The sequence below is a fragment of the Cinclus cinclus genome, chromosome 7 (assembly GCF_963662255.1).
Source record: "Cinclus cinclus chromosome 7, bCinCin1.1, whole genome shotgun sequence".
Taxonomy (NCBI): domain Eukaryota; kingdom Metazoa; phylum Chordata; class Aves; order Passeriformes; family Cinclidae; genus Cinclus; species Cinclus cinclus.
In genome coordinates, this window is record NC_085052.1 from 16,063,283 (window position 1) to 16,091,000 (window position 27,718).

The 27,718-nt window shown below is 35.3% G+C and overlaps 1 protein-coding gene across 1 annotated transcript in view; it reads left to right on the forward strand.

Moving 5' to 3' along the window:
* Positions 1–3,470: 3,470 nt before the first annotated feature.
* Positions 3,471–27,718, forward strand: part of PLCE1 (phospholipase C epsilon 1) — a 111,564-nt gene continuing 87,316 nt past the window's right edge. The window contains exon 1 of the mRNA XM_062495990.1: positions 3,471–4,727. Coding sequence (XP_062351974.1) covers positions 3,471–4,727 — 1,257 coding nt within the window. The remainder of the gene's footprint in view (positions 4,728–27,718) is intronic.

The following is a 27,718-nucleotide window of genomic DNA, read 5'->3' on the forward strand; positions in this document are numbered from 1 at the left end:
TGTGGTGTTGTAGCACATTAGTACAACCATACTACGAGTTAGATTGGGAAAATGTTTTAGCTGTGAAGTAACTTGAGTAAAAAGATTCTTGAGATGGATCACATTTGCATTGCAGTCACATTGCAGTGATCACAAGAGGATGGGAACAGCTGGACATGCAGTGAGAGCTTCTTATGCAGACATTCTTGGTGAGTTGGATTTCAAACAGGCACAGATAGGGAAGAGTGATACTGGTAGAGAGAAATGGGCAGGTGTATGGCCTCAGCAGCTGAGGAGAGAGGTAACCAACAGAATCAGTGTTGGCAGAGATTTGAGATAATTGCTAGAGAAAAGAAAAAGGTTTGAGAGAAGCTGTTTGGGGAGGATGTGTGGAAACACTTCAGTGTAAAAGAGAGAGATGGGAAAATTATGTAGTAGTCAGGGATATAAATGGGCTTCTGCTTTTAGCAAATTTCTGCATGCAGAACCAAATTAATGATATGATTATTTTTCTTTAAGCTTCTTCATCAAAAAACAATATAAGTTCACATACATGGTCAATTTCATGATCTTAAAATCATTGTGAGATGTTGAAGTTGTATAATAATGACTTTTTGCACAGTGAAGGGATATTTTGTAAGAGTTTCATTTAGCAACAGGTGTAATAAGAGGCATAATATTTGCAGTGACAATCCAATCCATAAATTTTTATTCTTGACTTACAATAGTACAGGGAGTATATTTATGAATATATCATGGTGGTAGGAAAGATGAATCACTAGATTAAGACATTTTGATAGATCACAGAATTCCTTGAAAAATCAATACTGAATACAGCTACTAATATATATACATGTTTTATACCTTTTAGAAAGAATTACTGTTACAAGATATGGCGAGAAAGAAGCTAAAGAGATCAAGAAAACGTTAGCTGCTTCTCCTTCCTAAATCTTTCTGCTTCGATCAACATCATCATATGTAGATTTGGACTGAAAAGCCAGTGGTTGCCAGAAAAAATAATATGGGATCCATCAAGTGTATAGTCAAAAAGTTATGTAGCTATCATCTGTGGATTTGAAGAGGAAGGACAAGGAAGAGGGATAGGAAATGGTAGAATAAGAAAATTGTTGAAGCAGTTTCCTTTTTTTTGTGTGCGTGTTGGTGGTAGTATGGGGTTTTTTTGTTCTTTTGAAAGCGAAATAGGTGAGGTTGAAGAAAGTGGATTCAAATCAATTTCAGGGTACAATTTAAAGGCAGAGGGACTACCAGAGAATGTAGACTTAAAAATTTGCTTGAGTGTTGCCTTTTCATTGTATGTGCTGTTGAGTTGTTGCAGTGTGTCGTGGGGTGCCCTGTGAGCTGGGTTGGTAACATGACTCTCTTTTAAGACCCAAGCTCGCCACTCCATTGAACTACTGCTATCTCATTCTACACAACTTTTGTATGAACTGGAACTGTTATTTTGCTTTCTGTTGCTAAATCTCTCTAGTACAGGATCTGAGTTTACCACCTGGACTCTGCTCTGGCTGATCTGGCATGTGCATGCATTTTGTAATGGGTGGAGAATGTAAAACTTGTGGCTCTTTGCTCTCTCTGTCACTTTCCTTTGTGACCCTCCTTGTTGTTAAATCAGTAAAACTGAAATCTTGATGGAAGTATGCAACTGCATTTTTTTCCATGTGCTTGTAGTAGCTACTGTATGAAAAAAACAGTGCTGTTAGTGGCATAGCAAACATTTAAGCCACAGATTTGTAGCAAAATGTAACTTTCCTTAAATTTGTTTTTCCTTTTTTATTTTTTGTGTGTGCGACCCTCCACCCTCTCTGGCAAAAGTGATACATTTAGTTACACTTACAAATTTAATTGTGTGGGAAAGTAGGGTGTAAAATATCCCCTGAGCTAATGAAACTGTTTACCTTTTGATTTGTGCCAGACTGCTTTTGGATGAAGGTTAGTAATCAACAAAGATGAAAGCCAACACTCTAAAATGGATTAAAATAAAATTGTTAATCATAGTTACTTGAGAAGAATATTGAAATAGATTTTACACTTCAAATTAATTATTGAGCTTTCCTGCTTTTTATCCCTCTGATAATTTCTAATTCTATCCATTATGGATGATTCAGTTGTTATATGTAGCTGAAACAGTGATTTCATTATTTGCCTTAGTTTTCTGCTACTTTTTGCTGTTGAAGCTTTAAGGGTTTTTGATTGTTTGTTTTTGGTTTGGGTTTTTTTGTTTGTTTGTTTGTTTTGCTTGTTTCTATTGAATTTAGACTGTTTTAGTAAATGTAGGCCTTAATATAACTGCCTACATTTTCCATATTTTTAATAATATGCTTTATGTTTTTCAGTGGTAAATGTGATAAACTGAAGTATAAATGCATTTGTTTAATTCACCATGATTTATCTAGGTGTGTCTCTTTTAGTCTTCTGTTTCCTTTGTTGAGCTGTCTGTAACCTTGTATTTTCTGATTCCAAGATTTATTTCTACCATGCTGCTTGCCAGAAAGAAGCTGAGAATTAATGACAATGTTGAAAGGCAGGTTAACTTTTTAGCATAAGGCATACAAGTAAATGAGTCAGAAGATTATTTATATTTCATTCATACTCTAATCTGTCTTCATGCTTTTTCAGTTGTAAACTTGTGGCAAAAATATTGTTTTCTTCATGATTTCATGGTAACAGCATACAGTTTAAGGAAAGCAAAAACCATGGAACACCAAAACAATTGTAGCTGTAGTTCTGAACAGGAAAAGAATTATTTAAAAAGACAGTGAAGATTTTAAATTGACTGTTCTTCCAGGTGTTTTATCCTGGATATGAGTCAGAAAAAAATATGGAAAATACATTTTGTTTTTTCCCTTTTTAATTATGTATTCAATTTCATTGTTACAGCTTCAGAATAATTAGTTTTCTGGAGTCATGTGGTTTTCCATAGTGAAGTGGAGAAAGCTATTTAAATATGTAAAACATGATTGTGATGTTCTGAAATTCTTCTGTGAAATTTTAAGACAGATTTAAAAGTGTATTTTGGAATTCTCTAGATCTCAGTCCAATTAACTTGCATGGCTGTATTTGTAGTGTGATGGTGGATTTTCTACCATGAATGCTGTTCAATATATTTATATGTATGTCTTTTCTTTACAGAAAAACAGCTTTTTGGATGCCCTGTGGGGAGATGCAGCTGTGACACAGAGCATGTGTTTGATCATCTACAATCTGATGTAACAGTGTGTGTGCTGTATATGACAGAAGAATTAATCTTGGAGAGAGTCCTGCTGAATGGCTATGTCACAATAAGGAACTGGTTTAAAGATGTTAGTGTCCTATGCCAGTAATCCAAGTCTGGTAAAGTCTAACAGCCCAACAGTAAATGAAATTACTTCTTTGTGAAAGCCGGTTAGAAAAGAGCAAGCACTTGATACATATTTTACCATGTGTTCCCTGATTCTTTAGCACTGAGTCTTTCATTACACTGAAATCATGGTATGAGGATTGGTGGAGAAGGTCCTCCCCCCATGCCCAGCACACATCCAGCAACTAAAGACTGTGTCAAGATGACCTCTGAGGAGATGACAGCATCTGTTCTCCTCTCTGTGGTACAGGGTAAAGTGATAGCTGCCCAGTCAGCTGGAGATGAAAATACTGAAAATGCTTTGGACACCAGTGTTACAAGAAGACATACTGCCAATTCGGGAAGGCAAACCACACACAATCTGTCTTACTTACACAGACTTGAGGAAGAAAGTCTTCAGGGCTCGGTGCCCAAATTATTCCCTCTGGCCACAGAACAACTGACTAACAACAAGAGTAATGAAAACTTCTGGGAGAGGAACAGCTCCATCTCTGATTCAGTGGAATTTTTTAACATTAACTGTAACATTGTACAGAAAAACTGCAAGAGCAATATCCCATGCAGCAAGTCATATCAGTCTTGTGCTCCTTTAGCAGGGGAAGAGGCATGCCTGGAAACTGGAATTCCTGTTTCGCTGGAAAGAGCCATGCTTGCTGAAATTCAGTTGAAAATGAATGGACCTTCATTAAGAAGCCAGACAGCAGTAAATAAGAATGACAGCAGTGATCCTGATAAAGTGGCCTTTTTTCACTTACATTGTGCTAGTGAAAGGAATATATCAAAGGCTTTGTGTGGTTTACACAACAGCTTCATTTTGGATGACTGCTTGCAGCCCATGAGTGATGGTGATGGTAACACCACTGGTTCCCCAGCCTGCACTTGCAACATAATGCAGTTGACAAATAATTGTGAGAATGAAAATGGGCAGCCGTTGTATGAAGATGCTTTAAGGGATAAGTACTTATGTCTGGAAAGAGCACCACAAAAGGTTAAAATGGCGTGCTCAGGTCACAACTTCTGTGGAAATAACTTTACTGGAAGAATGCCCTCAAAGCCCTTTCTGAGCCATTTTGAGGACTGTAATGATAACTGTGAAGAAGAGTTGGAAGAGGATTTTTTTAGAAACAAAAAGGAACGTTCTACTCTATTAATAAGACGTTTCTGTAAAAATGATAAAGAGGTTAAAAAATCAGTTTATACTGGAACGAGAGCAATTTTTAGGACTTTACCATCAGGGCACATAGGAACTGTTGCTTGGAATTACATTGAGCAAAGGAGAAACAACAGTGGCATGAAGCTTTCTAGGATTACAACAGAACAGCTAACTATAATTCAGTCCCTAATAAAATGGAAATTTAATTCCTGTCTTGAGAAGTCTTTATGGTATGAGGTAAGATTTTCATAGTGCTTTTTGTTTGTTTTTTTTTTGTTTCCTTGTTTGTTTTGATAACATGATGACCTTTCCATTCAAAAAGTGCCTTCAACTAGTAAATACTTAAAATTTTAAAAAACACTGAATGGGATATTTCACTTACCCACCTCGAACAACCTTATGCTGAGCACTGACTTTTAGAAAAATGTATTGTCATCCTCTAAAATTTTTTTGATTCCAAATAGACATGATAAATATGTCTGTAACTGTATGTGTGTAAAATTTGTATATGTGTGTGTAAAATGTGTATAAAAACATCTGTATACACATATATATATCTATATAAAATGTATATAGGTAAATATTTATACCTTGATATGTGTATAAATTTATTTATTGATAAATATTCTTTGGATATGAAAATATAACACACCTATATAGAGATCAAAAAGATATATGAATTTTATAGATATTGGTATTTTAAATAGAAAACTTATATAATATACATTTGCATTTTTCCATATATATGATAAGTGTATAAGTGTACATTATAGCACTATACATTTGAATATATATAGCATATATGTATGTGTAAACATTTGATGGCTATATTAATGATGTAGTTGTTCCATAAATATAATAATAACATTTTATGTGAGAATATTAGATTACAGTGAAAAAATTGCTGCTCAGGAAAGACCACTGATTACTGAGCTTAGCAAACAAAGGAGCTGTAGTTTTTCCATTAAAATGTATGGATAAGCTCTAGGGAGGGCAAAAATAATCAAGGTAAAGGAGTGTGCTGTCATACAAGCTATGCTTATAAATTGGTCCTGAATAAATGGAAATCTCTTCTGCTCAAAGAAATTTATAGCACTTACTGCTCAGTCTTCAGCGACTTTCAGTAGGACTGAAATGGAGAAAAACTTACTTACATATATGGAATCATAGAATCATCTATCGTTTACATTCATGTAAGATTACAGAATCCTTTGGTAAAACTGATCAAACAAATATGAAATTTTGTCGTTGATAAAGGAAGAGGACTCTGTGACTCCATGACAGTTGTGCCCTCCTATAATATCCTCATGTCGTTCCAGAAATCAGTATTTTTCCATTTAAATAGTTAATTGAAGCATTCTATAAACGTGGATGTCAGTTTTTTTGCCAGGTTGCAGAGCTTTGTGGTACTGTTGATTATTGTGAAATTCACTACACTGGTCATTGGAAATACAAACTTGCTGGGACAGCAGATGCAGTGCAGAGTGCGTGATCATTCTCCCACTAAGGGGTGACTATAATTTTGTGGGTTTACTTCACATGGTGGATTCTTGGTTCATTTAAGTATCATTTTAAGTATCATTATTAGTTTTATGGGGGAGAGATGGGACAATGTTTTGAAGCTGAGATAGCTGAAGTATGTGTTTATATTTCTTCATTGGACGTTTCCAATTTGATATGAGTTCCTTAGCTTTTGTCGTGCTTGTCTGTTTAACCAATTCCCACCACCACTGTATAATGCTGAACATACAGCATTTTGGGGTAGAAGAGCTTTAATTGGAAGATATGTTTTTTTGTGATCTCTACATGTGAACTTAGAAACAAAAGTAATAAGTATTCACTGAATAATCCTTTAAATAGCGAATGTTCTGCCTACAAGTCAGCAAAAGATAAACAGACTCTGTGAAGCATTTTGCATAGCTACAATGCACAGAATATTTTCCTCATGGTCAGAAAAAGCTTAAAACCACATGTTTCTCAGTTTTTATTCATCCAAATGGACTCTAAAACTTCTTCTTCTTACCAACTTCTGCATATAATCTCCTTATGTATAACATGCATCAAGTTCTCTTATCATTGTTTTCTTGTTATTTTAGTGTCAAATGTTGTTTCTGCAATAATATTTGTATGTGTTTATGGCTTATATTATTAGCATTATAGATGGATTTACACAAACAGAAATTAGCTTAATGGATGCGACAAATATATGGATGTGTTGAATGTATGCACTGGGTTAAAATAATTTAATGAATTATGGGCACTTGTAGGAATTTTTCATGCTAATAATCAAAGGAAGAAGGAAAAAGTAGTAAATGAATGTGGTAATTTGTTCTTCCTTTCCCCTTATCTCACCCTTTGAGCATGCATTCTGTTTGGAACAGCTAAGTGAACAGTAGTTCCGTTCTTCAAGAGGAAAAAAAAAATTGGAGAAATTAAGTTTTCATAGGAGTACTGGTGTAACATGGAACAATAGAGACCTTTATATTTTAAAGCAGGAAAATGTGGGTCTCATTTGTGCGTATCCCTTACATAAAAATTCTAGTGCTAATAAAGGAAAGGCCCTGAACTGTCATCTTGTTGAGTGACTTTTTCGTTTTTCTTCCTCTACACTGGGACATGGGACCAAAGATTTGCATTTTATAGAAAATACATGTTGTTACATTTTTCTTCATGTAGCATATAATTATTGTTGATAGGTATGTCATATGCAGATTTAGACTTCTCTGGATTGAAGGTCTGTGTTTTATGAAGAGAGATCTTTATCATGGATATTTTTTCTAATTTTGCACTTAGTTTTTTGCAGCTAAATACAATGCATTTACCCTTATCAGATGGGTATGTGTAACATGGCTGTTCTATCTGTTCAGGAGACATTTGCTTGTCTGTGTTGGAACAGTGCAAGCCCCTCACATGTATGTATTAAGGAAGTCACAAGTGCAAAGACTTTGTCATAGAAAGAGATGATGAGAGTGCAGGCTCTGGTGTTGGCTTTGCTTGGGCATGTATCCACTGCTTGGGTTCAGCTCAGCTGCACCGTGTTAGCAATCTGAGTAGTTTCCAGAGTCAGAATTACTGGGATCTGTGAGATATAAAGTTCACTGAGCTGAAACACACTTTTTTTTTTTTCTTCCTGAAATGATGGTGATTTTGCCCTGGTGGTAAAGTGACTGTGACAAAAGTAACCCTGTCCACCCTTGACAAAGATATGAAATCTGGGCAGCTCACTAGACTTTCACAGAGTGATTCTCTCAAGCCATGTAAGTGACCTGAAGATTTGCAGATGGCAGCTGCAACAACATAGTTGTGCATAATAGCTGAATTCTTTAGTTAAGCTTGTTTTGTAGGCGTCAGTGCTATCTTTGCTGTGTCATTGCATTCCTGGTGCCAGTAGTTTGAGCTTTAAGAAGCAAGAACTCTGCTGCCTTGCTCAACTCTGCTCAGATAGAAGTTAGCACTCTTATGTACCTGACATTCTTCAGAGTTGCTAAGACACTACTAAAATGCCAAATCCTAATTAGGCAACAATTAAAGAAAATATTAATTGACCCACATCTGTTCCCAGGTAGAATAGTGATTCTGCAATAGATTTATATTGTGGGAGTGTTTAATAATTCATGTAATGATTTGGTATAGTAGTTCAGCATTTGTTAGCATCAAAATCCCTACAGGTTTTCCCCTGTAGTGTCCATGGTGTTTTTATGACTTCTGTGTTAAATGAATGTAATGCAAGGATTTGTGATATGCATGGCTAATGTAAGGAGTCCTGCGTTAAGATTTCTTTTTTCCATAAAGTTGATCTATAGTCAGTTGGTGGTGTCTGTTAACAAAAAGTAAAGGAGAGAAAAAAAGATTTGGAGGTAAAAAAATTATATTTTTATAAAAATTTGGTAAATATTTCTATTTTAAAATTTTTATTGATGTGGAATCTAAAATGGTCATCTTGGATAATATTTTTTTAGTAGAGCTGGGCACAAGTTGTTTTCTGTTTAATAGATAGTATTTTTTTCTTGTTTATAATTGATTTTTAATTCTTAATATATTCATAATGACAATAAATATTTTGTAATTAATATAAATATTGATTTTAATTTTGAACCTGTAGAGAGCTCACTTCCCTCCCTGTGTTGCCCTCCTCCCTTCCAGAGCTGTATCAGCAGTTCTAGTCAGTACATGCTTTTGTGGCATTTCTGAAAATACGGACAAATTGAGTATTTCACTATCAGTCTTAGAAATAATGTCTGCTTAGGCTATTTCAGCAACAGTTCCACTAACGAAATGCTGGGGCTTGTTACTGCAAATGCTAACACATGATGAACAAAGGAAGGGTTAGTAATGCTGTGTGTGTGTAAGAACATTTTTGTTCTTTTCAGGTTGTTTTTCCTCAGGTGTTAATTGTAACCTTTAATTGTCAATATTTTGTAAGAATTAAGAGTGTAACCCTCTTGTGTCTAGTAGTATCTTGGAAAACACACTTTTCCAATGTATTCAAAACGTAATTTATATAATGAAGAAGCCCGTGTTGATTCTTAAGAAGAGAAAGAAAAACTTGAAAGCATCTGATTACCCTCTGTGCTGGTAGTATATAAGCAGCATAAGAATCCCTGTTTATGTGCTGTTTCATCTGATTTATTAGACAGAAAACTTGTGGAGTGCCCACATGAAATCACCTGGACATAAGAGTCCTATCAATAAAGTTATTCTGCCAAACTCTGTGAAATTCACAACTCAAAAAATAGCCTAAAAATTTAAATTGTTATTGACTTTAACTTCTGGGTTGCTTTTAATTGTTTCTGTAGGTATTTCAGGTCTGGGTTTGCTGTCATACCATCTTTCTGTTAGAATTATGTGCTTTTCCCACATTTTTTTACTTCTTGATACATATTTTAAAAGATGGAATTCTTTAAGTGGACTTTTACACTCTTCTCTCACAGTTTTCCCTGGATACCTAAAATCTAACACTGTTCTTCAGGCTAAATTTTATGCTGTACTTGTACTTCTGTTTAACAAAAAAAGGTTATTTTGTGATTCTCTGCTACAGGCAGATTTGAGATTTTTCTGCTTTCCATTTTGAAATAAAATTTCGAATCTAACAGGAAATAATGACATAAAGCAAATAATCTGCAAATGATTGGAGTGTTTCTCCACTTTAACAATATTTTTTTTATCTGACTGTGCATGAGTATTTTGCCTGTTAAAATGCCATTGTGCTTTTTAGACATAAAGGTTTATTTACTTATGGTAAGGTAGTTGGTAGGTAAGGACAAACAGGTTTTTATTCTACCTGGACCCTGTATTTCTTGTTTCTTTGTTTGAAGAAAAAAGTTACTGAGCAGAATTGACTATTTGGAAAAAAAATCAGAGAAGCAGGAGAGAAGCCAAATAGGCATGAAATTATGTTTTCCCTTCAGTAAGTGCTGTAAAAATAAATTGAACTTTTAGAAATGAAGCTCTATACTTATATTTGCTTTGGGTTGAGTTTCTCCAATTTTAAAGGCTAGCTTTAAAACCAGAAAATTTACCCTCTGTCTGTAGAAGAAGTAATTTTACTACCATAATGTGACAGGGTTTGAGCTAAATCACTTAATATTTTGTATTATTTTACAGTTGCCTTATACCTTTAACAAGATTGGGCCAAATTATGAACAATAAGTTTTAGCTGTGAGCACACTTAGGTATTTAGAGCCAATAGTGTGGGAGTCTTGGCAAGAGCATTATATTATGCTTTCAGTTTTTCCACATTTTCTGACTTTCCTTCTAGTGACTGTTCATTAACTGTAAAGAAGCATGAAGGTCTGGTTTAGAATATCTCCCTGCAGCACATGAAAGGGTTCATTTTAGAGTGTTAGAGTTGGACAATTTTCTAAATTCTTTCTCAGCTGAAACTAAGTTATCTCCATTACCTGTATGAACTGTTGAAAAGTTGGGTTGTTTACTCTGGTGTAAGTTAATAAAAACTGTGCCATATAAAGATCACTCTGTTGGTGGGTGAATAGCTAAAATCTGAATTGATGAGATTTCATATGCATTTTAGTTTATCTTGCTTTTCTACAATCTTTCAGAATCTTTTAAAAAGAATTTTTTTTCTAAAATGAAATAAGCTTTGCTTGACAGTAGTTGGTAAGCATATACCTTACTAGTATGATAGTTCAAGAACTTAGAGGAAAATGTCTACTGGAAAATTTTACTTGCCACAATAGCTAAGGCATCCTCCATGAGATATGAGGCTATTTAATTCCTCTCTGTGTGAAAAGTGATTGAATAATATACAGTTATGAGCCCTCTAGTCATGAAATTTTCTTGAAAATATGGGCTGGAGATAACTTAAAATTCAAAATAATAATTGAATATAATACAGCCACTAAGTACTGTCCAAGTATGTATGAGCTGGAACTATCAAGTGACAGGGGGGCTCCGAGGGTGCTCCCACACCAATCAAAACTAATGACACCAGTGCAGTACTGGAGCCAGTGTGACTCAGGGCAGTGTGACAGCACACAGTCTTCATCAGGAATGTTGTAAGTGGGGCAGTGCTGGAAACAAATGTTTAGCCCTGACATTTGTAGCCACTTTATTTTCTTTTTTCTTTTTTTTTTTTAAATTTTTTGTTCTTCTAATAGTTTCACTAGACAATGATACAGTTAGATGTTATTATTTACCTTCAAAACACAAGTATCAGACAGTGCTTCTATTGTCCTGCAAATCGCGTGAAGGTAAAAATTTAATATTTTCAGCTGTAACCAGATACATTAATTTTTGAACTGAGGTTGAAGACTTGTTTTTACTATAGAAAATATTGGAAGATGGAAACCTACAGAAAAAGTTGCTATGATAGCATAGCAGCATGTAACAGCAATGAAAAAGTTTATTTTTGTCTTGACATCAGCACCTGCACTGGTTGCAGGACTCTGAATATGCTAATGAACTCCTGTGAAAATAGGGTTTTTTTCCTCTTAGCTTTTCCAGTAACTGTAATGGCTGTTGAGTGTTTCTACAATTTGGACTTTGAATCCACAGTAAAATAATGTAAGCTTCTTTTAAGGTGATTAAAAGTGATTGTTATGTAGTGGTTATTTTCATGCTAGTCTCTCAACACTGTAAAAATTGTTTTCAAGGAATCAGAATGGATACCGACCTTCATTAGAAAATTGTGGGCAAAACAAAGGATGTATTATTAGCTGCTCTAGTTTCATGTTACAGTAGCCATAGTCTTAGAGTGTTTAGGAATTCCCTTCAAGTATTAGAGAATGAGTGAAATCCTGGTCATACCGTAATCTGTTTAAAATCTCCTATTGGGATAATGTTACTTGGAGGGAGAAAAAGAAGCATGTGCAGAATTAAGATATTGGGTTCATGTGAACCATAGTTTTATGTCAAATGTTTTAAGAGACAGACATGCCAAATTTAGATTAAGCACTTCTAAAACTATAGTTTTAAACAAAGATTATTTCCTATATAAATATGTAATATGCATAACTCAGGTGGGATCATTAACTTAATAAATAAAACTTCCCTCAGTCCTCATCAGTTGCTTATGCTGTTTTTTACAGTTCATGTTATCACACTGTTTGGAAGCCCTGCTTCTGGACTCGAATCTATGTCCTAGCTGTTTTACAAACAAGTGATGATCTCATCTGTTCTCTAGACTTAGAGGCAGTTAGTTCTAAGTGAGCTCACTCAGAGTTTGAAGAAGATAAACTTCTCCCAAACACTCACCATATGCTCTGGCTAGATTTCCTTTTATCCTCAGCAAGCTCAGTAGCTCTGTGCTGCACTGTAGTCTGCAGAAGAGAGATATCCTGTAAGTTTCCAGTGAAGGGGAGGGGATGGAAACCCAATTTCAAATTTACCTACCAGTTCCAAATATTAATATTGGGGAATTGTAGAGTAATGATCATAAGAGCAAAGAAAAAAACCAAGTTTTTAATAGAAATGTATATAACCAATCTATTATGAACTACTTCTAGACTGAATAAAGGTCTGAATGGTAATTCTGAGTGGTTTGCCTTTCAGCAAAAACACAAGAATGTATCCAAGGTCCGGAGAATTGCTCTGAATGTAATTTTGTGCTGGATCAAGAAAAATACTCCTGGGAGCAAATTGTCCTCAATCTCCTGTTTTAAATTAGGAATTTATCTTGAGTAGCTTTGCAGACTTAGAGCATCCTGCAGCATGCTTGAGGCCATTATAGTTCTGACCCTTGCGTATGTGAGATTTTTTACTTTATATAAGCACATTACTGTTGTCATGGGAGCTGTAACATTGGACTTCCTGTCTGTTTGCAATCTTGGGATTGTACTGGTGGCTTGAGTATGTCAATGTATGCATTTTCAAGGAAAAGCACGTTATTTCATGAGCATTCAGAATATTTCCCTTTTAGGAAAGTAACTTGTATTCTGGCTTACTTATGTGTCCTTTTGAAACTTACCTTACTTATAATACAGCCAGGGAGAACTACAGGAGTGCAAAACGTTTTGCTGTGTGAGAATTTCATTGAGATGTAGTGCTTTGCTGTCAGCATAAAGGAAGCTTTGGTCTGTCCTCACTAAGTAACTTGACAGGGTAGAACAGATAGAGATTATCTATAAGCATGAAGTATAACATGAACCATATTTAAGAGCAGTGTATTAATTTTCTTATTTTCTGTAAATCCAGAAATAAAGGTTTTGTGGTTTTTTTTTAAATTGTTTTCTTTAACCAGCAGATTGTGGATGGACATTTATTGTAGTTTGGATGCATTTGAGAAACAAAGTTCTTTTATCTTTAGCAGGCGTTTGTGAATCATTGCATATGTAATTTAGCTTGCGCAGTGTTTCTTTGCAATTGGTTTTTAAAAGCTGCAAATCCAGCCTTTGTAACTGATGATCACTTTTGACTCATATTTTTTCTAGTTTTGAATAAATTTCTCATCACACGTTGGTTTTGACCAGCTGTTTCCTGTTTTTCCTCCCAGTGGTTCAGCTGCTGAGGATATAAATGCATCATTTAATTCTGTTTCAGAATTAAATTACCTTTATAAAATGATGGAAGAGTACAACAAATATGTTGGACACCATTACAAGTATGAAGTTATGCTGAAATTCAAGAGATTAAATACTGTTTGCTATACCAAGATGTTTCATGTACTACAGAGCTTTTGCTACACCAGGAACTCACTTGATATAGAAGAATTAATCCAGCATCGGAAACACCAGGGTGAAACTTTGTGTGGGGAATTTAGGTGTGTGTGATGGAATTTTTCAATTAGTTCCAACTTTTTGTGTTTGCATGAGGATATTTTGATTTATCTGATGTATGATCTACATAATTACCTGACCATTACATCATATTTGTCCTGTTCTGCCAACCCCCAAGTTTTGGACTGCTCTGGATAGATGATATGTTCATTTTTGTAATCATACAAATTACTTTGGAATTTTAGAACTGAGTTTAATTTCAGAATAAAGCAGAGCTGGTGTATAAGGGAAGACAGGGAATAGTTGGTATATTACCTGTCTATTAGGACTGGCTTGTGTATTACACTGTGTTTCTGTTTTGTTCATGAACTGACTCCATGTCCACATAGAGAGAAGCTCTGTTTGGTCCTTGCTTCACATGTCTTTCTTTAGGACCTTTAAATTACTTAGTTACCAACCCAAAAGGTGTTTACATAGATAATAATGAAAATATTGCCCCCTGTCTTCAGATTTGAGGTCATTTCTGTGTAGAGTTGTGGAAGGATCATCTGTTGCCTTGTTTTTTTCTGTTCTGGTGTAGCAGGCTGTTCTGTGACATCCAGCCACACCTGTTCCTTGCGCTGTTTTAGTCCTCCCTGGAAAGCTGAGTGGTCCAATTTTATTTAATCTGCACCCTTTGCCACAATAGAAAAGCACAGAGACAGGTGGTAGCATGTCTTCTGCCATAGTCGGTCCCCTGGACTGAGGGCTTTAAATATTCCTTATTTGATAGGTGTCTGAGTTTCTTATTAGTGAGCAGCAGAGGAAGAGCTGGGTATCTAGTGAAGGTCCCAGCTGCAGAACCTCAGAGCGTGCATTTGCTCCCCTGGACAAGGTACCTCAACTGTTTTATTTACCCATTTGTAGCCCTTATCCCATACCATTCTAGGGGCTCTGCAGCCTTCTATATATGCCAGCCTTAATAATATTTACCTCAGGATCTGGTCCAGCTATTGCCATTTGAAAAAGATTCACTGCTGTAGCTTGCATTCCCTATGGCTTTTCCAGGCTGCTTCTCCCCAGGTTCCTTTCAGTGGCCAACTTCAAGATCTGCTCTCTCGATTCTTCCTGACCTTGGAAGTCTCCATGGGAATTCTCATTTAATTCAGTGATAGGAAGGGTGAAGTATTTTCCTCTCTCCCTTGAAACCATAAATTTTCAAGTTATAACTCCTCCTAACTGTCTTTGGTGTTTTACTTCAAAGCCTATCCAGTAGCTGTCTGATCCTGTCTTCTAGTGCCATTACGTACGCTCAACATACTTACTATTCCCTACCCTGGTGGTCTTTATGGAGTCTCCTTTCTTTTTTTTTTTTTTTTTTTTTTAGGGAAAAAGAACTTCCCAATATATTTTCCTTTAGTTCTCTACTATTAGATAGTACTTTTTATAATATTCACAATCTATGTTTAGCAAAGTCCAGTACTTAAGGCTGAAATTCCTTCTTCATGCAATTGTGTGGTCTTAATGGGCATTCCTACTTATGCAAGTCCAACTTTGTGGAGTTCAAATTCCTTTGTGGCATCTGTCCCATTTTTAACTATTATATTTCAGTTTAAACTTTTCTTTTGTCCTCTTTCTTTACATATTCTTTTTAGATTTTTTTTCATGTGGAGGTTCGTAAACAGCATTCGAACTTTACATTGCATGATTGATACGTAAATGGTTGTACTATTACACTTTAAACTGCAATTTGCTTTCCAAAAGAGCTGGTGTTTTTGGCCAAAGTTAAATCAAACTATGATAGAGCATAGTACATTTGTAAGGGTTTTTTTTTCTGCTGTACTCATCGGGAAATAAGAAGTATTTGCTAATTAATATTTATATTAGGCATTGATTCCTCTAATCCTTGCTGAATCCAGTCTACAAAAAGCCACAAGGACAACAACAGGCAAGATGAAAGCAGATTCACAGGACATACCCATGTGATTGTGACTCAGTGGATCTAAGAGAACAAAATCTTTAAGACCCATTTTTTAAATTAAGTAAAAGACATGAAAATTGATTTAACAGTAGTGGGTAAATTTGCTAATGGGATATGAAAGGTAGTTAACTGAAAGATCTAATGAAAAGGAGCCAGCATTCTATGGAAAACTTGGAAGGAAGATAAAATAGTTGACAAAATGTCCTTTGAGTTTTGGGATTTGAAAAATGTAGAGCAAAAACCAACAAAATCTTGTTTTCAAACTTAACCAGAACTAAGAGATTTGTTGGTTTTCTGTGGAGCTAACACATATGTAAAACACTGCTAACACTGTCATCATCGTTATGCACAGAGTTTGTACTTTCAAGTAGAAATATAAGGAAAATTAATAGAATTTGGAGAGATTGCCAGTCATCCTTTGACTTTTAAATCACTGTGGATTGAGATACTTTGGCAAGGCTTGATGTGACAAGGCCAAAGCACGTGTGACAAGGCTCAGTAGTTGGGCAATTTTAATACCTTCTTGAGTTTTTTATTAATTTATATTTTATAGGTTGTTTTTTGGGGTTTTTTTGTGGGTTTTTTTGTGTTTTTTTTTTTTTAACAACAACATTTCTGCTATGGAAAGTATTTTCTAAAACTGGCATGCTTTTTAAAAATGGTTGTTAGTTTAAATAAAAAGATCTTCAAGAAGAGTTAGAGTCTCAAGTTTGGTAAAAATTGGTTTCAAATTCTTACCTGGTCAACAAATTAAATAATGAAATAGAATGACACATTTTTTGAAAGCTTAGGATAACAAAGTTTCTTAGAAGACTAAGATAAGGCATATAGAAAATTTGACACTTCTCCTGCTAGTTTGAGTCTCTGTGCTTTCCAGAGACTTGCAGACTTCTACCTTTCTCCCAGAGACAAGGAACAGAACTTCCAACCTTCCTTGCTCATATATTACCATTGCCACAGTGGCAACAGTACTTGTGCACATACAAGAAGACTTTTTTGGTTGCTTAGCTGACATTGGTGTGTCATCAGTAGTATGTGCACCACAGCTTGGAAACCCATGACTGAGTCCATGACTTTGTGGGCTCAAATTTTGTAGTTTTTGACTGAGATGACATTATTTGCTGTATATTGTGTTGATAAATAGTATGTTGGTCCCCATAAAGATAGTCTAGACCATAAGTTGTTTTCATGTTTAGAGAATAGACAAAAAGCTGACATTAAAAGAATTTTTTAAAAAGAAATTACAATTTAAAAGCCCTCTAAGCATTTTATCATCATTCTGTAGTCTAACTTACGCCTCTGCCCCAGGCATGACCCTATCTCCTCTGCACTATGGTCTTCAGTACTTTCCAGTTTCAGATTTTAAACTGCTGCTGCCTTAGCTATGATTTTTTGTCAGGCATGATGAACTTCTTTCTACACTGTGAGTGGCCTAAGGGCATTGAAGCCCAGGGTCCGATGCCACTAAACCTGCAGTTTACTGAAACCTTGCTGAGTGGGGAGTTACTGCAGGGCCTTCCTTGCACACCTTCCACATCCACTATTTAATGTTCACATTTAAATGAAGAAAATGCAGGTCCTTTTATTAGCATACCTTATATCTCAGGCTTGTCCTGAATCACATCATAGAGCTTCTCTTTGTGCCTTTGTCAGTTCCAGCTGCTTGGAAGGGAATCCCACAGCTGTACCAGGGACCTGGAGCAGCTACCAGGTGAGCAAGGGCTGGATAGCACAGCATGTCTGCAGGATTGTAGAACAAGTTTCAAGGTTTACAAATATTTTTTAATAAAAATCTTAACATGTACTTAGGCCAAATTAAAGTCTTCTAGACCCATTAAGACTGGGGAAAAAAATTCTTAATGACTTGTCATGTTTACCATTGTAGGATAACAAAGTGTTTGGGACATGTTTTTCTAGAATAGATTATTCATCATTTTATAACATGAAAAACCATATTGTTTTCTTTTAGATATTTGCCTCATTGTGTTTTTTTCCCATTAAGAAACACTTATAAAATTGGTTAAACATTGACAAAATATTAACTGGAAATTTGAAACCACACTGTTTTTGAAAGATGGCAGTGTTGTTGCCACTGAGAATTCTGCAGTTTTGATTTTTGTACTTTTCTAATTACTAATTTATGTATGCAAGTAAGCACTATAGGCAAGTCACTGGTACCAGTTTTTTCTCTAGCACAGGAGAGAAAGTACTTATCAAAATACTTTTCCTGATTTTCTCTTCTATATGATCAGTAATTAGAGGATCTCCTTATTAGCACATCTGTTAACATATGGTCCAGTAGTTGATCCTCTGCATTTATTAACATATGACTTAGGTAAGAATGAAGGGCATAAAATTGTATTTTTTGTGTCCTGCCTGAATCAAGTTTGATCAGAAGATTTACCTGGCTCAGATGGCTCTAGGACCATTAGACTTTGTACATCCTTGGTTCAAAGGCTATTTGCATTTTGCTAGTTGTTTCAAGTTGCTCCCGCCCAGCCAACTGTTGTCATGTTGTCCACCATAGTGCTTTTAGCTTAGCCTAATACCATGGACAGATGCAATTGCTCTGACTGACATCAGCAAATGAAAGCATGAAGGTGCTTTGTCACAGCTGAGTTCTGAAAACGAGGGAGATGATCTGAGAAAGCTTTGTTTGTACAGTAATTGTCATTATACTTTTCTGAAGTTAGAATTCACACTTTGGTACTATTCAGAAAAATTGCAGCCAGAATTGTGTGTTTAAATTAAACAAACAAATTTCCTGATTAGCCTATCTAATCAAACTACTATCTAATCAAACTACTATGATTTCCAAGATGCTGAATGCCCTGTGCTCCTCATGATCAGACCAGCAACAGTTAGAAGTCCTAGGGATTTACAGGTTTGATTTTTAGGACCCCAGTTTGAAAATTTGGGCTTAAGCTCTTTGAAAGTATTGGCAGGGTTGCTGCATCACTGTCATCACTGACTTCCACTTGGACCTGGTTTGGATATATAGATACATGCATATGCATATATAATAAGGAGTAACTGTGAGTATGTGGAATGATACCTACGATGATAAAATCTTTGTCTTTCTGCAGTCCTTTTGACAGTAAGACTTCATTAGGTAAGTATCCTTATACTATATTTATACTGACCCAGATCTCTGCAAGGATTGTTTTACAGGTGTAACTTTCCTAATAGAACTGTGTTAGCATCTTCTTGTTCAGAGAGCAAAGGCTAGGGTTTCAAAACAGCTCATAGATGGATTGTGTGTATTTTAAGTGTGGAAATTATCTCATTTTTTCCATACTGTGGTTACAGCGCATGTATTTTCATTTGTTGAAACTGTATAAATACTAAAAAATAATTGAAATTTGTACATTAGAAGAAAAAGAAATAGGAAAAATCTGATCTTTGCACCTGTCATTGAAATTGTACTATATTTGAAGTAAAATGTGAGGCATATGCCATCTGGTGGATAGAATAATTCATACAGTTTTATTGCTAATCTTGATATATTTTCTCTGCTGCATTATCACTTTTAATTCACATTGGTGGGTATTTCTTTATTCAGAAATAAAAGGTAAAAAAAAAAAAAAACTTAAAACTGAATTTGAGTCAAAACAGAATTCCAAACTTGCTGCTGGTATTTTGTTTTTGATGAAACAACTGGATGCTTGGAAGAAAAACCCCAAAACCCAAATGGTAATGAAAATGTTTCCCCCCATTTCAAATATTAATTCTAAAGGTGTAAAGTTGTGTATCAACTAGTCAAAGATCATACCTGATAGACCTTTCTCCAGCCTCTAGCCTATTGCAGATCATGAGGTGTTTGCCATGATCTTTGCAGACAGATTGGCTGCTGCTCTGTGTCTGCACTGACACAGCAAGTGAGGCTGGAGCAGCCTTTCTTGAGCCCATGTCCTGCAGCAGCACTCAGATGCCTTTGCCTGCAGTTTAGAATTATATTTTTCCACCCATCTGGAGCACAGTTTCATTAAATACAATTTTCTGCAGAAAGCTGTACTTCTAAAAATGTTGGATTGCTAGCTGGTGTGAATGCAGAGGTGACTTGATTATTTTAAAAGCCTAGATTAGGCAGATACAGTAAAGAATGTGGCCACTATTAAATATTTCTCTTTGCACACAGTACTACATGGGGGCATTACTTTGTGATACACATCTCAGGAAGGTTTATGGGGTAGACATAGTATGGGATAATGAGGGGAGCAGTCAATGTGTATTGATAGAAAATTGCTATTATGTTGGTGAATAGTTTTTATCCTTTGCTCTTTTATGGACATGAAAGAATCTAACATCCTGTTATCTACTGGAAGACGGATAGTACAGCTGTTTTTTTTTCTTCAGACTGACCAAATATCTAATTTTTTTTTTTTTTTGAAACTTACTATCAGCATATTAGAAAATAATGAAAGAATGTCTTTCATACTGTGATTTGCTACAGATTTGATCTAATAAAAGCAAGTTTGTGCTTATAGTCTGAAAAGGAGCAAGTTATTCAAATACAATGTAATCGATGCATGTGTGAAATGAAATTATCATGACCATGTTATGTCACTGTTCCACTAGCTAATGAAAAGGCAAGGAAAGAGCTGAAATACAATACAGTGGAAAAAACAAGTAATGCTATTGCTTTCACATGCTCCTGATTTCCCTAATTCACACTAGTTCAGGTGTCTGCACTGTGCTGCATCACATTCCCAGTTCTGGAGGCTTATTAGTTCAGTCATGGTACACAAACAAGAGAGAGATTTAATTGTGCATGGAAGCATTCATGGTTTGTTTTATTACTGGAAGTAACTGACTTCTTTAGAAATATTTTAAAGATTCTTCTTGACAGTAAACTTGCTTGAGTAGACTCAACAGACTTACTGTGACTCCAAACGTCATGGCTCTGTTATTCTTCTTGTAACTAATTTATTTCTCAACATTCAAAGATAAATGTTTAAAAATAAAGGAGAATAAGTGTTCAGCTTATTTGCAAAAATTAGAGTTGAAATTTTATTTGCACTGTGGTATATAAGAGCTTCTTTTTGAGCTAAGCTGCTTTGGCACTTTTTTTTTGTCGAATATTTAGTGAAAAAAGAGCATCTACAATCTTACCCACCTTTTAACTCTTTCACTGGTCAAGAAACACATACTCAGTAGAACACTGCTGAAATGCTTGCAGGTGTACACATCACATGGTCTGCAGTCTTGCAGAAACATATGTGTGCTGTATTGGGAGTAAATTCTTCGGTTTGAGCTATGAATCTTCCTGTGTCTAAAATATTTTGTATAATTATTTACCCTCAGAAATGCCACAGCACTTCAAAAGGTTCAACAAACATTGGTGTCGAAAGTTGCTTTGAAAAAAATCCTTTCCTATAATTTTAAAAGCATTTTCCACGTGCTGCTGTTTTCTCCCCCGAAATTCTGAATTACTTCTATCATATTTTTTTTAAAAATTATTCTTCTTATCCTAGCCAGCCAAAGGAGGAGCCCAAAAGAGGTAATTTTAAAAAAGAGCATGTGTATAGGTATATTTTCCTAATGATTGTTGGGGGAAGTGTTTTTATGATATTTGAAGGGTATGCAAGGATTCCTTCAGGCAATTTGTGGAATTTTGAAGGAAGGAAGTAGAAGAAAGACCTTCCTCCACTCTTCCAATGTGAAAGTGCAGTTAGAGAGACTGGCAGGTCTTCTTGCATCCTGTGGGAAACAAGTAGACGAGTCAGGTCTTTTTACAGGCGTTGTGATGTCATGCAGGTCAATTGTCCTAGATCCCATGTTTTATTTAGGACAATTAGGTCTATGATGTACATGTCAAACCCTAGTTTTCTGAGATCCATCCCTCTACCAGCTTGGGAGTCCTCAGAAGATGGTTAAGGTTTAGTTTTAGTGTTTTGCTGACTTTCTTCTACAAACCAGACAAAATAATCTTTTCCTGAGGTGAATTTGCCCATCATGGAACCAAACTTCCTGTCTTTTTGTGCTTATATGGCTTGAACAGAGATGATATTTTCTCTTGGATAATCTTATGCCATGACATTTAGATTTATATGAATATAAACAAAAATGAGTTTTATTTTGAGCAAATTATCTTAATATAAAAGATTTAATCAGTTTGCTTTGCATCGTTGATTAAAATGTCCTTTGTGTTCATATATGTGCTTTAAAACATTAAAAAAATCCATGTCTAGTAAAATATTGCTCTTGGCAAAATGATGAAAATAAACATTCTTTTCATGTAAAGAACTGTACAAATACAAAATAGAATAGATTTATAAAAGAACAATTTAAAATGAATATTTTCAGTCTTTGATGCTATCTATTTCAAACAAGTTTGGGCTATAAAGTTAGTCAAGCCTCAGTACAGCATGTGAATTTAAAAAAAATGGAATGTCACTCCTTCAGCTCCTTACTACCACCTTTTAAAATCAGATTCCTTGTTGAAAAAACCCATTGTCCATTTTACACGCTGCTACTTGAATAACATTGTGGACAAAGCTTTTTACTTGTTTATACCATTGTCAAGGCTGTAGAAAGCAATTTTCCTACCAGTAGGTGGAATCAGATGAAAATCTTAATTATTAAACACAGTGTGTAGCAGTATTTTCTGATCCAGCCAAAAGAAATTGTCTGAGAAGCTCCAGTTTTGAAGTTCAAAAATAATAGTAGCTTTGTGAAAAATACTTAGCTCATAAGAATACAAATTAGATTAATAGAAATTTATTATTTATATTTAAGAATAGTATGAGTTTTACACTGATTCCTTACATGCTCTTTTGGAGAGTACTCCTGGATAGGTTAAAAATTTTGCATGAAAGAAAATTCTGTTATTGGTTAATATCCATAGCTGTTTAGTAGGCAGTTAATCTTTTGAGCAACATTTATGAAAAAGCTTTAGAATTAAGATCTTCACATTACAAATACAGATGTATTATACAAAAAGAATTCAGTGCCAAAAACTTATGAGCATCTGGGTTTTTACAGACACTAATTTAGGAAATAATTCTGATCATCTTTGTAATTTTTTTTGTATTAGATTTTTTTCTCAGACCTCTTATAAAGAAAATTGGCAGTATAGTTTCGTTTATATATCTTACAAGTGTTCAGAAGAGAAGAGGGAATAAAGTTTCCTGGTTGTATAGTTTGTATAAAATTTTGGCAGTGTTTAAGTCTTAGGTTTACATCTAATTAAGGTAACAGGGTTGTCACATATATCTCTCATTAAAAATCTAAGTTTGTGCACAAAACTCAGTCCAAGAGTGACTGATTCATACACCAGTTTATCTTCACTCAGCTGATTGAAAGAGGTGGATTCCAGCATGTGTTGGAATCCTTCGGAAAGCTCAAGCAGTAGAAAAAGATTTGTCCAGCCTTGTATCATGGCAGTTGAGGGACAGTTGTTCAGCAAAGTGCAAGACACTGAAGTTAGACATTACAGATTTTCCTTCTGATTCTTCCTCTGAGTAGTTTTCACTTTGGAAATGTTATTTACGTTCTTATTTTTTCCATGGGTTCTGTATTTGTAAACCTATAGTAGTATTATGTACTGATTTTGGGGTATAGTTTGTTTTCCCCCTGGGTGTTTTGGAAAGTAAGTGAAAATATTCACCCACCCAGTACTTGTAAAACTTTTCAATAAACTTCAGAAATTAGGAATTATGCAGGAAAGAAAATCTTATGGTCTTTAGTGACAGACAATGCAGATTTTCCAGCTGGTCTTTGGCAGGTATAAAAAGTGGAAGTTAGGCTTCAGTCTGTGTTTTTTTGGTTTTTTTTATTTATTCTGCTAAAATGGTCTCTTACATACTTGCCTTTCGTCCTTCTTTACTGCTGTAATTTTATGTGCAGGAGAGTTCCCATGTATGTTCCTGGAGGAAATGATTTTTCATGGGAATGTTTTTCTCCTTTCACCAAGGAGAAGCTTTCCAGGGATGGTTTGGATCAAATCATACAGAATATTTGTGATGAAAAGCGTAATTTACTGGAGCTCAAAATACAGCTCACACTTTCTCAGTGAAAGGACCGGGGTGTTTAAAATGTATTGCAAATGCATGTCTTGGTATGGACACAGGTTCCAAAATGTTTGAAAAAACTAAAGCCCTTTGGGACAAACCTACACAGACAAATTCATTGAAGGTATGTGAGAAAAGTTGTAACACCAGAGTTCTGCATCAGGGGTTTTCTGCTTTGAGACAGACTTGGCATGCAGACCAAAGGGAATATGTTGGCCGTTGTCTTATTTTTTTTCCTTTCTCAGGCTGAATACTGTAGTACAATTCCTTGCAAATATCTGGTCCTTCCAGTTCCATTCAGATAGAGAAGCAGAAAGCTAATGAGTTATGTATTTAAAGATTCATAGGAAATATGGAGTTTATCTCTTTTCCATAGCATAAAGTTTCTGCTATTTGCAATGTTGAAGAAAGCCACTGTGAAATTAAAGCTATGTTAGAATTGACGACTCTTAATTAAGAGGTCACATAGTCAGTCTTCTGCAGAGATGGATTGTTCTCTTTGGAAGGAAAACAAAGCTGAGTAATAGAGTACCTTCACCTTTTTGTCCAGAAAATCCTGCAGCTGGGGACAATGTCACCTTCTCTGAAAACATGTTGCACCATTTATGAATCGTGCTGGCACAGTAAACTCTAAACTCTCATCCCTCAGACATTTTATAGTGGTTTGTTTACCTAAAATGCCTTGACATTCTTGAGAAAACATTGCTTTTCTTCCTTTGACTGAAAGAACAACAATCCCCAAAAAAGCTGTTGATGTGGGTTGGAGGGAACACTGTTGTTCAACTGTTGGATGATGAATGGAACCTGTTGTAATTGCTATTAGGTCCATATGTTATGACATGGAAAAATGCATGAAAAGTGTATTTGACAGGAGAAGCATTTGGTTTTCTTGCTGACACTGTGCTAAGATGAAGAGAGCAAGCATGTCTTACTGTGTCTGAGTGCTGTTTTAGTCACATCAATACTTACCTCATGTCCTTCACATGACATTGGGGTTCCTGATGAGAGCTTAGAAACAACTCAGAACTGACAACTTAAATGAATGTAGACTTGTCAGCTGCCTCCTCTGTCTTCCTCCTTTTTCTGCGTGTGTGTTCATGTATGTGCAGGGACACGCTTCAGAGTGCTGTCGGTTAAGTTAGATTGACAAGCCTACTTGTGTAAAAAGAGTATGTTCCAGACCATAGGGACATGATGATCTTAAATTCAACTGATAGAGAGCATTACCAGACTATACATGGAATGTAGATAGTGTTATGTTTTTCTACACAAACCCTAAGTCCCCAAAGAGGAGAGAGAATTTCATTGTTTATCTGCCAGAAGTGCACTTAAATTGTATTTGAATAAATCTGTTAGATTTTTGTTTTGTTGGGACTGCCAAGAACGGATTGGCTGTCTTGAAGTATTTCTTTGCATACTGGATCATGCTGCACATTAAAGAAGCTTAAAAGAAGAAAGCAGTTTCTGTGCTAGATGGTATCAGGGTTCACACTTTGGATAATGATGTAGTTGTAGGCATTTAGAATGAAAATTTTATTATGGATAGCAGGAGTTAGGAATTTTCAGTTCAAATTCCATCTTTTGCTCAAGTCATTTGCTCTGAATTCTCAAAGAACATTTCTGCAGCATTTGTGGAGTAGTAGCTATGAAAGACTGAATCTTAGCAGCACACAGGATACACAGGTAAAGCCACAGATTCCAGAGCTAGTTAGCTAAATCCATTGCATATTTTTAAACTTTTTTTTTTCCAGTTATCTTCTTTCAAAACCATTTTGCTAAGAGATCATCTCCTTTAGAATGTCCACACATTTGAAAATGTCAATGCATTACAAATTAAATGCCAACAGATTTCTTCGAGCAAACTTCAGGTTTATCTTGGCATAAATGTCCTTGTAATTAAGAAAAACAGTTACAACTATTTGTCTGAACTTTATCATATTCATTCATTATATTACCATTTTTTCATTCAGAACAATAACGGTTCCCCTACTTTGCAGTGAAAGTAGAAGCTGCCACTGAACACAGTAAACATGAGCATCTTTTAATTGATAATCTCCCAGTAAAAGTAGAGCCACCTGTTATGCAGAAAGTGATTTTGTTGAAGTGAAGGAACAGGCTTGTCATCTGAGATGTTCATTTTTTTAAATATTAGGTAGAACATCTCTTGATATTTCTCTCTGTTTCCAGTATAACATTTGGCAGGTCTAAATAAAGGAGAGTAGATGGTTTTTGTGACTTGTAGTTTCAAAACACGTGTAATAATGGTAGGGATTTCTTTGAGGAGCTAATCTGTGTTGCAAACCTCATCATGGTTAGAAATGTATCCAAAATGTTTTCTGTAGGAGAGGTATCTTTAAATATTTATGTGATACGTCTCTATCGAAGACTGTAGATTTTGACAGATGCATTTCAACAAGAATTAATCATGAGCAAGAAAGCTGATTGTGTACCTCCTATGTTGTTGTTCTGTGTAGAAGCACAGTCATTATTGGGCATAAAATAGGCAAGAAGACACTACAGCTATCCCTCTCACTTATTACTCATATGGACTCTCCTTGCAGCATTGTTTCACTGTTGCCCTTCTGCTCAAAAGTAATTGATCCATCTCTGTCTCCAAAAGATGTAATGAACTTGGTATATAGAAGAAGTGTTTGCCCTGTTCTTTTCAAGCTTGGGAGTTCCAAGGGGTTGTCTTCTAGACACAGATCTGTATGGGCACAATGAACCAACTTTTAGCAGATCCTAAAGTCATCATGGCTTGCCAATCAAAAGTACATTTTTCCTGAATATAACCACTAAAATAATTCTTCTGCCTTCCAGCACCTGAGCAAACAAACTGCAAATTGGTATAGGGGAATTTGGATACTAAAGCACGTGTTAAAATATCAAGGCAATACCAGAAGATCAGTTATTAGAGTTAAACAATTTTTTTTTTTTAAAGAAAAGTCTTTCACATGTAGTTGTTGTGCGGTGGTACATTATTTTTAAAGAAAGGAAAGATTCTGTAGAAAAGTATGCCATATATATATTCTGGGAAGTCTTATTCAATGAAAGCATGCATGTGAAGTTGTTCTTGCTTCAGTTTTGGAAGGGTGAGAAAACTGTATTGTAATGCTAGAGCCTACAATACTTAAAATGGTTCTAATGTACTGATCTTTGGGGTGTTTAATGACAGGGTGCTAAAAAGATTTATATTTTTTTTTTTGTATAGACTGCTGTTTTTGCATTACTTGCTTAGATGATGCTGTATTTAAAATTGATAGTCCTAGTAAATATAATAATATTAAAACATTTATTATAGGGTTTTTTTTTCAGAAATCATTATATCTAACCATAATGTTCTCTGCCATGTGACTTTTTTATGTACTTGTTGCTAATTCTTGTAAGAGAATACTGAATGAAGCTATCACATTTTACTAATAGTTGGATATTTTGCATGCTTTTTACTTTCCCAGCATCCTAGCATGCAACTCTAGCGTATCTTTTAGGATTTTTTCTTCTATGTGTTTCCATAACTGTAAGGGAAGGTATCTTCAAGACAGTAAGTGGTGTGTCATGTTATTTAAAAAGAATTCAGAAGATGTGCAACGCTCACATTTACTTCACACTTTCTGCTACTCAGTGGTTCTTCAAAACTCCTGCTACTCCGTGGCTTTCCTGCTTTTACCTTTTTCATCATTACCTTTATCACATACTTCTTATTTTTTTTTTCTCTTCTGTAACTTGTTATTCTCACCTACAATTTTTTTTTCAACCAGTGTTTATCCACAGGACAAGTTACTGAAGAGCAGTATTTGAGGGTTAACTAAATAGTAACAAGGCCCACTTCTGAGATTAGGTTACCCAGGTTACCAGATATGGAATTACTCATGTTTATTTGAAGTGTGACCCACTTTAAAGACCTTTTCTGAGGAAAGCCACAAAATACCCAGTCTGCTGCAGTACTTCCATGTTGTCTCCATCATGTATCTTTAATCACCAAAAAAAGTGGATTTGTAAAGCTACTTATTTTAGTTCCAGCACTAGCAAAAATTCTTCTTCATCTGCTTTGTGTTCCTCTGTGACCCTCTTAAAGTAGCATAA